This window comes from Limulus polyphemus, unplaced genomic scaffold, assembly GCF_000517525.1.
Source record: "Limulus polyphemus unplaced genomic scaffold, Limulus_polyphemus-2.1.2 Scaffold3153, whole genome shotgun sequence".
In the NCBI taxonomy this organism is placed as follows: domain Eukaryota; kingdom Metazoa; phylum Arthropoda; class Merostomata; order Xiphosura; family Limulidae; genus Limulus; species Limulus polyphemus.
The window spans coordinates 14,199-23,828 of NW_013668763.1; the positions used below are offsets into that span (position 1 = coordinate 14,199).

Sequence of the window (9,630 nt, forward strand, 5' to 3'; positions counted from 1 at the left end):
AGGTACGACCGTACTACCTTACTTTACTTAAGTACGACGTACGTAGTAGTTAGTTGTTGTGTGTGTGTGTGTATATATATATATATATATATATATATATATATATACACTAAAGTTTCTTCGCTTTTATTTCCTGTGTTTTCATATCACGTGAGAACTTAATGTTTTAAAATAAGACTCTTATCGTGATACAAACAGATTTTAGTCATTTCCCCCCAGTGGCACAGCGGTATGTCTGCGGACTTACACCGCTAGAAACCGGGTTTCGATACCCGTGGTGGGCAGAGCACAGATAGCCCATTGTGTAACTTTGTGCTTAACTACAAACCAGTATGCATTGTAAACGTTGAAATATATTCCATTGTTTTATGTTCTCGTATTTTCTAACCGACAATATTTATTTTGTAATTCATGTAATGATAAATTTCCATTTTTCACAGTGGTAAAATTTCTGATACCAATTAACGTTTTCTTTCTTGTATGTTACAGATTGTACTTCTTTTAAATAGCGTAAAATTATTTACCGCAGAAACTTAATCAATGTTGTTGTTTTTTTATCTCAGATCTTTCTAAATGTGTATTGTAAGAACGAAGTAGCTAATTCGGCGTGTCTAGATGGGCGTTGGCCTGCGAAGCTTCACTAGGCATGGGTTATATATACCTGTATGTTTGTCCCGTCAGCATTCGTGCTCTCGTCGGTAATAACTATACTGTGTTCTTACACAGCGAAGATCCCGATAATACAGACTATGAAACGGCTGGAAAAGCACGTGAGGCATGTGTTGTACACGCGCCACGCCTCTATACTCGTACGGTACTTGTGAAAGGATCCTTCCAAAATGTCTATTATATTATAAAAATTAAAAACGAGTCACGATAATAGGAAATTTTGTTGTACAGTAATATATCTTAACACAGCATTCGTGAGTCGTAATAAAAGTGATACCCGTACTCATGGGATAGTAGTATTTAATCGCAAAGCGAAAATAAACAAGTTTACTTTTGAAGTTGGCTGTTTATTATACTAATGGAATTCCAGCCTTTTATGACGGTAATTTTCCTCTGAACTGGTGCGGTTGATGTAAGCTCTTGTATAAATAAATGAGAATTTAACGCACCACCTACCCTGTTTCTTCATTATGTCACAAGCACTCCTACACGCACACGCCCCCATACGTACGAAACAAAAAAACTGTGTAGCGGTGTTTATTTTGAACTTTTACGGACAGTAAAATATAACATACGCCTTTTAAAAGTATCTTAAGATTCCATATTATGAATCGGAAAACGAAAAAGGAGTATATTTTCTATTTCCTGTGTTTTGTCAATACATTACAAAAAAAATCCTATTGCTTTTATATATTTTTCCTTTCAATTAGAAATATGACAATAGTCAAACATCAAATATGAATAATTACATATTGGATTACAATACTTGAAAAAGGATGCCTATAACAATGAACGTATAATGAAATATAAACAATATTTGTGTATATATTGTTGGTTCTAAGAATCCATTAATCAAAGAATTGGATAATTTTGTAATATATCGACCACTACATCTGCCATATCCAGTGCCGACTTATATAGCCAGCTGAGATACTGTAGGCACAGCATTGGGGGTATATGTGCACAGTTATGGTGTGAACCAGATGAAGCAAATGAATTGTAATTATTATATATTTCTATTTAAGTAATTTACAAATCAAATTTGTAGGGTCAGAATAAATAACGACGCATAATTTATTTTAATATCTAACACCGATTATATATTCATAATTGTTAACGTACACTTAAGAAATAGTTTTTGTTTTTATAAATAAAAAAAGAGACCCCCCTCCCCCCACATACACACATAAAGTAAAAGGAAGAGAATATAATTTTGGAAAACAGTTAGATTACATGAAATTTGATGAAAGTTTAAGAGTAATAACACAATCGTGTAGTTGGAAAGGCGACAACATAAATCTTAGTTTAACATGCGAAAGGAACTCTTTCATCGAATAGCGTTTAGTCATCCACTCCAAGTGTAGGAAAACGCGATGAACACAGTGTGTTATTTTTATCTTTACGTTTAAGCGTAAAAGAAGACTTTCTGTGTATTGGAACATCAAACATGGTACATATAGTCTTCGTTAAATTCCCAGAATTGGGTTCGTTTTAAGTTCAACGGCTGCCAAGGAAGAACAAGTGTAGGTGTAAATAAAGTTTCACTAGACCTAATGTTATATCAGCATTATAAGCAGAACAAGTATAGGTGTAAATAAAGTTTTACTAGTCGTAATGTTATATCAGCATTATAAGCAATTTGCGAACCGTTGGTGAACTTTCCAAGACGTCATCTTGTACCCTACTTTACATTCTGGTACACTATGTCATGTGAACAAGATAGGAACAGAGTCCTTACGCTTATGGTTGGTTGTAATACTTTGAAATAACCAATTAGAAAACTTTTTTCTAGAAAGAGTAATTTCGAGTAATATGATGATAAGTCACTTGTTACCATGAATACCTAGAAACTCAGTTTGAGCAGGTTCCAACCAGACGTTTTCTGATGATTTATTACGTGGGTTTTCCGACACTTCCATCAAGTATATATTTGTGGCAAGAGAACCATAAAAGTTTTATGTGGAAAGAGCTAAAAATAAGGAAGTGAATATTTAGTTTCCTAAAGTAACTTCCTACATGGTCTAGGATCCATAGTAATTGCTTAGAAATCGTCATCTGACGAATACACCAGTAGGTGTCGAAATTTATACCTTTAACATTTTATTTTTTGCTGCATGAGTAATGTAATTGTAAGTTATATTTACTAAACTTTTAACATTGTGATTTTGTTCAAGATCCTTGTTAAACAGACAACTTGCCTCTGGAAATATGTATTATCCCCATTCGTAAACTAGTGCTTTTCTCCTCTAATAAATCAGTTAAAATCCTATTTCTGGATATAAGCTAACATACATATCTTCATTAAGCCAGGGATACCCTCCCAAATGGATATGGCAACTGGAAAATATTCGCGCTAAAGGTAAGTTCCACTTATGATTATAATGGCAAAAGGAGGTTATTGTAAGGAGAACTATTAACCTAAATGGTTTTTATGATTAGGTGGAGGTACTCAATCACGATGCTTAATGTCTTGAGAAGCCTTAAGCCAAGAAACTTTAGGAGCCCCTACCTTAAGCATTCAAATAAGACTGTAAATAGTTGCCCTCCAGTGGCACAACGGAAAGTCTGAAGAGTTATAACACTAAAAACCGAGTTTCGATACCCGTGGTGGGAGAAACACAGATAGCCTATTGTGTAGCTTTGCGCTTAACAACAAACAGTAAACCATTTATTTTTATTTTTTTAGTAAATGCCATCTTTAATTATATTCATAATATTAAGGTTATGGTTAATTCCCACTAACTTGTTTACAAAGAAATAGGAAGGTGAAGCTTTGTTTTCCATTGTAAGAGTTGCAATGAATAATTCCAGCAGATGTTAAAATTCGTGAAATTTGACATGATTTCAGATTTTGCCTACAGACCACTGTATTTGTCAAGGCATTATCACTTTTTTTAGTTTTGAGAGGTTACATAAATTGTTTTCCAGTTTTATCATATATAGCATCTCTAATGCAATATCTTACTGAGTACACGTGACAATAAATTAACCAAAAGACACGTAGATATTTGTACTCTAGTATTTCATTAATCGTGTTGCTCGTGGTAGCCAGTTAATGTTAACTACGCGTGCAGCATTTTTTAACGCCCAAATTGCGTATTTGTTTATATTCCATTCACTACCGGTTGGGTAATTTTATGTTTTTGTCAGTTCAGAACTCCGTATAAAGAACTGATAAAAGAAAAATGAGTGAAATAACTTGTTTCCTGTGTAAAATACATGGGAAACTCCAATAACAGTTAGCTTGACATCACTTGCTAATCTGATTCACACTTTCTCAGTTGTTGTTCATGAAAATTGATGATATATAGTGCCCAGACCATTACTATGTCAGTCGTATCCCATCCACCCTGATGAGCCCTATTATTGGATGAAAGGCCTCGTCAGCACTGGATATAGTAGATGTACTGATTGAGATATTGTAACTTGTTCTTTTCTTTCACTCGTGGGTTCATATAATTTACCGCATTACTAACGATATTTCCGTTTAATTGTTTTTCTGACTAGCATGTTATTATAGGACAGAAGCTTGCAAAGTCAGGGACCCACAAACAATTTGGTGTAAAATTAGTTCGGAAAAATGTGTTCAAATATATTATTGAATACAAATAATATAATATAAATATATTATTGGAATAAAGATTTGAGTCAGAATGAATCGGTCATTAAGTTTTCCAAATTGCTGTTGTTGTTTTTTTATGCTGTCTAGTAGTACCTCAAAATTTGTATCTCTGGTGTTAGTTGTTCAGTTCCTTTGCATCATGTCGAATGATCATATTACGTTGGGTGAATATATTGTAACTCGCGGATTTTATATTTTTAAATTTCCTATCAGGACAAGCGAAACTGGAATTAACTGGTTATGAAGATAGCTAATTAAATAAACTTTTGTGTTCTTATATAAATAAATAAGTAAAAGAAGTAAACAACTTTAACATTGTTCTTATGTACACCTGCTGGCAGGCAGTGATAATTGGACCATGGTAATTAACTATTTAGTAAAGGAAGCGTATAACATACTAAAATTACAACGATAAGTGTTAAAAAATGAGATAAAACAAGTGTAGACCATTATATGTGCTTATAATGGGGCAGATATTCGTATTCCTCGTTTAAAAGTCCCTCGTCACAACACACACACACACACACACACACACACACACCAAAAAACAGAACTACAATAAAAATGAAATGACTTGGTAGAAATAAGGATTATTCTAAAAACAGTTTTTTACCATCGCCACCGAAGGTGGACGGATGTTATGTTTTCACCTCGTGTGTGTGTGTGTGTGTGTGTGTGTTTGTCAGCAAGATTTCTCAAACGTTTGAATGGGTTTGGACGTTGTATTATGACCCAACTTAGAAGTGATTAGGTTCTGGAGGGTCAGGGTAACGAAAATCGAAAAATCTGTCTTTTAACATGGGGACCAGTTTTTCACACTATATTTACTCTATAACTCAGTCAAAAAAATGATCGGATTTTGATGAAACTTGGTGGAAATATGTAGAATATAATTCTTCATTGTCTTACTAAAAATGGTCTGTGTCCGTTGATAACGGCCGACATTCAGAAAAACTTTTTTATTTTATTTAGAACCGAATCTGAGCAACGCCGCTGGGCGGAGGTATGCGCTCTACTGAGTGTCCCTCTAGTATTTCATATATCCACTTTCTTGCGTTATTTAAAACTTAAAGTAGCTTGAAATTACAATGAAAAGTACATGGCTTTAATTTATTTTCAAGTGTTATTTAAAGAAAAACTTAAAGCTAGTGTTGTTAAAATTAACTTGTAAGATGGTGCGTTCAAAAAAATATTTTACTTCGAATTTCAAAAAGTTCTAATAATCATTGTGACGTTTGTGTGGTTAGGTGTTACGCTCATTATGGAAAAATGGCGCCAAGCCACGGCAGAGAATGAATTAGAATCAGTGTTTATAATTTTATCAGTTGCTTTAAGTTTATTAATGAAAAATATCCCTCTATCGTATAAAAACATTAGGTTAGTTTTACTTAAAAGGGACAGTGTATGCTTTGGCTGTCTTGTAAGAAAAGCTGACCTCCTGAAGCAATATCTACAGCAATTATGCAAATAATAGTAATACTATTTGTAGGTAAGCTGTTTTGTTAACTGTTTCCTCTAGCTTTCAGATAAATTAGTATTGTGAACTCATATGACAATGTACTCTTTAAATTTAGTCAGTTTAGTGAAATGCATAATTAAAAGTACAATTCATAAGCTTTAGTTTCTTACTCTTGTATTTGTGTGAAGCAATTATTTCAGATACATGAATTATAATATTTGAATAGTTAACGATTTTTATTTATATTTGTACTGACATTTAAACAGAGATCTTTGTGTGTTACCATACTGAAAATAACACAGCAGATACTTTTTAAACACACACACACACACACACACTGCTTTAATCAACAATTGAATTGAGAACCTGTTCATGATACTTCTAAAACAGTGGTGCTTGTTGAGAACATGACCAACTATAACTTTTTAAGGTTTTACTGATACATATAATTGATCTGTTGTAATGCTAATTTAAAAAATAAAGTTGCTTACCACAGATATGATCCTCTAAGAAATTAAACTAGATAACATTTTGAGATGGTCACATTATAGAATCTTCCACAAGATAGGAGTTTGTCATTGCTAATTAGTTTAAGGCAGGGATACCAGCTATGCTAATATTTGACACATTTAAAAAAATGGTAACTTTTGTACCAGGCATAGGTGCAGTATTGGGACATCAGGTGAGAGGAAAATTTGAAATTTTTTCTGATAATGGTATGTATGTTCTTCATACGTGATAATATTAGGATTAGAAACATTGCATGTGTGTACTTGGGGTCATGAGATGTTGATATGCCAGTTGGTTCACCAGTTACACTGAGATTATCAGTAATTCTTAAATAAAAAAAAAAGAGATTAGTTGTTGGCATTTTGAAGGCAAAAAAATTAAGGCTTAGAAGGAATTTTTCTTAATGGCCTCGGTTTGAATCTAAGTCCTGATCTAAAGAACAACTACAGTATTTTCCTTGCACTGCCAATACATAAATAGTTCTATGCAACAAGTTTAAGAATATGATTATTGAATTCTATGTATTGGTTAGCACCTTTATCCCTCAATTGCCTCTGTTCACTGAGGTATGTGAACTCTATAGAACAGCATCATCATTCATTTAAAATTTCAGAATCACTCATAAACATTACTGTATCATTTTTGTAATGTGGGTCCTACACCTTAAAAATGGCTATTTTTTTTTTTCCTTTTTACAACGTTAGAGATATTTGCTTGTGTTATGAAACTTGCAGGATACCCTTGAAATGGTTTGTTACCAAATATTTTAAGTTTTGTAAATCATAATATAGATTATACTGTATTCAACTTTTACCAAAACTACCAGTAGTATCTTGTTGAAGAGTTTGATACTTTTGTGACTTTGTTCAGAATTATGAATTATACACAGAGAATTTGAAGCTTGTATATAATTATACATGCAGTATTTTTGTTGTAGTCATGATTGAGACACATAGTAATTTGTTGTGCAGCCAAAACAACCTGCTACAAGACACTGTGTGTTATTAACAGTTTAGTTATATTCGACCTTCTGTATCTCAGACTGTGGTAATCCAAACTATCAAATGTTTCAGTGGATGTCTCTACTGGACTCTTACTTCACATACCAAATTTTAAGGCAATCCTTTCAGAAATACATGAGATATAACCTCTCCAATTTTGTTTGAATTTCTTCCTATAATTTTTTCTTTGCACCAAAAGTACGGAAACTTTATTTTATAGAAAAACATACTCAACTTCATAAATTTTTTTTTTTTCCTTCAAATTTGGTACACTGATAGATCTTTTTTCAACTTACAATTAGGTGTAAATATAAGTCACAAGTGCAAAGTCATGCAAGAAAAATTATTCAACTTTAACCAAAAGTTTTGTGCATGCCTACACAAAAAGTCGTGAGCTATCTGTCTAACAGCTTCACCTAAAAGTAAAAGTGGACTGTTTTCAGTTTTTGTCATTCAGATTAAAGATGGCTGATTTTTGAACAGCAAAACTATAAGGTGAAAGGACGTGCAGATGCCTAAGTATTGGTTAGGCTAAGCAAACTAGATTAGCAGTTTCTAGCTGAAGCTTTCACAATAATCATATGGGTGGATGGCTATTATTGATTATTCATTACCAACTTTTCAGCACAAACTGATTAAATGTTATGACATTATTCTAATTAAACAATGTTTATTCTCATATAATATTAGCTTAAGTAATTAGCATAAATAATGATGCTTGATACGGCTGTACCAATTATATGTGGTGATTACAAGAAACTGTTAACCTAAATTCCATGGCATTACTTGGTTCTGTAAAGTATACATCTGTTCTGAATAATAAGGTTGTGACCTTAAAGCTAATTTTGGTTACTATCGAATGTCATTTTTTAACTTGCTTTGGTTTGTTGGTGTGTATTGACCAAAAGTCATATCTAACCAAAAACACCTTAGGTGTGAAAAAAGGTGTCCAAAAAAGAATTCAGCGTGTGACTTAAAGGAAGGAAATCAAAATTGGTGGCCAAACTGCTAGCTACACTTATAGCATTGATAAGAATTTTACAGTAAATATTCATTCATTAGTTAGCCAGAATGTATTTTTTGTTCAACTTGGGGCATGATGGTGGGTAGAACAAAATATGCAGCCTAGCTAACTAATGAATGAATATTTGTTCTAAAATTCTTATCAGTGCTATAAATGTAGCTACCAGTTTGACTGCCAATTTTGATTTCATTAATTTAAGTTGCATACTCAATCCTTTTTTGGCCACGCCTTTTTTTTTTCACACCTAAGGTGTTTTGGAGTAGATAATATTATATGAATACATTGTATATATTGCTCTTCTTGGAGTTATAATTATTGAGGTTGTCAGTTTCCAAATTTTGTTTATTATTGAATTTACAAATGTTTAATGTCATTTTTCTGATAATTGATGCAGCATAAGTACAGGCAATGTTTTCAGGGTGTGGGTGTTTAAAAGTAAATGCATTATAATTTTACCACTGATGTTCTTTGATAATATATTGATTTATTAAAAGTAATATGTAAGGACTTTGAGTGTATGAAATTAGAATTTAAATAATTTTCAATACAAAGATAATGGATTATAATAAAAGTAGACAACTATAACCTGTACTTGCAGGAAATGCCCCCACTCCCTGGCTGTTGTCCTATCTAGAGCAGTGACAGAGGAAGTAAGTCATGAGCCAGAGCTTGGTAACTTTCAAACAGCTGAAAACCCTATAGATGAATGTGAAACCCATTGTAAGTATATCTGTAATACATACTAAACTGTAAAAGAATACATGTATGTACTGTACATGGGATAGTATGTATATTAAGTGTAAGACAGGGTTTTTGCACAGCTAACCATCTTATCCAAGAATTACTGGTATTAATAGCAACATGGTTAAACATTCATGTTCTTATTTTGTAGAATTTCATGTGAAGTTTATTTAAAACTTCTCAAATTTGAGTTTCTTGAAAGTAGTAAAGATTATTAATTGTATAGTGACAGAAGTCTTAAACTTTTAGAACCTCAGTCTTTTGATTGCATATTTTAAAGAATATTGGAGAACTTTATTTTTACTACTTGTAATATTACTGTGTTTTAATTCTTATTCTAAGCCAGGGATTCCCAACCTTTTTGTTCCTCTGTACCCCTTGGGCATTCTGACAGGTTCCCATGTACCCCTAAAAATTAAGGATCTAAAATTGATAAAATTTTATTGATTTTATACTATTTTATTATGAAATCTCTGTGTGTGTGTGTGTGTGTGTGTGTGGACGCACTGCATAAGGATAAATTAAACTCAGCATGTATATATGTGAGCCACTTTGCTCTCTTTGTCTGACTGTAGATTAAAACACCATGTAAAGTGTAAACCAT

The 9,630-nt window shown here is 32.6% G+C and overlaps 1 protein-coding gene across 3 annotated transcripts in view; it reads left to right on the forward strand.

The window, feature by feature from the left end:
- The window catches only part of LOC106468763, a 49,131-nt gene that overhangs the window by 13,188 nt on the left and 26,313 nt on the right, over nucleotides 1–9,630 (forward strand). For 2 of the 3 annotated variants that reach the window (XM_013929203.2, XM_022397124.1), the window contains exon 2: nucleotides 8,884–9,005. In XM_013929203.2, coding sequence (XP_013784657.1) covers nucleotides 8,884–9,005 — 122 coding nt within the window. Of the gene's footprint in view, nucleotides 1–2,689; nucleotides 2,740–8,883; nucleotides 9,006–9,630 lie in introns of those variants that run through there. The other variant, XM_022397125.1, reaches the window with a different exon arrangement.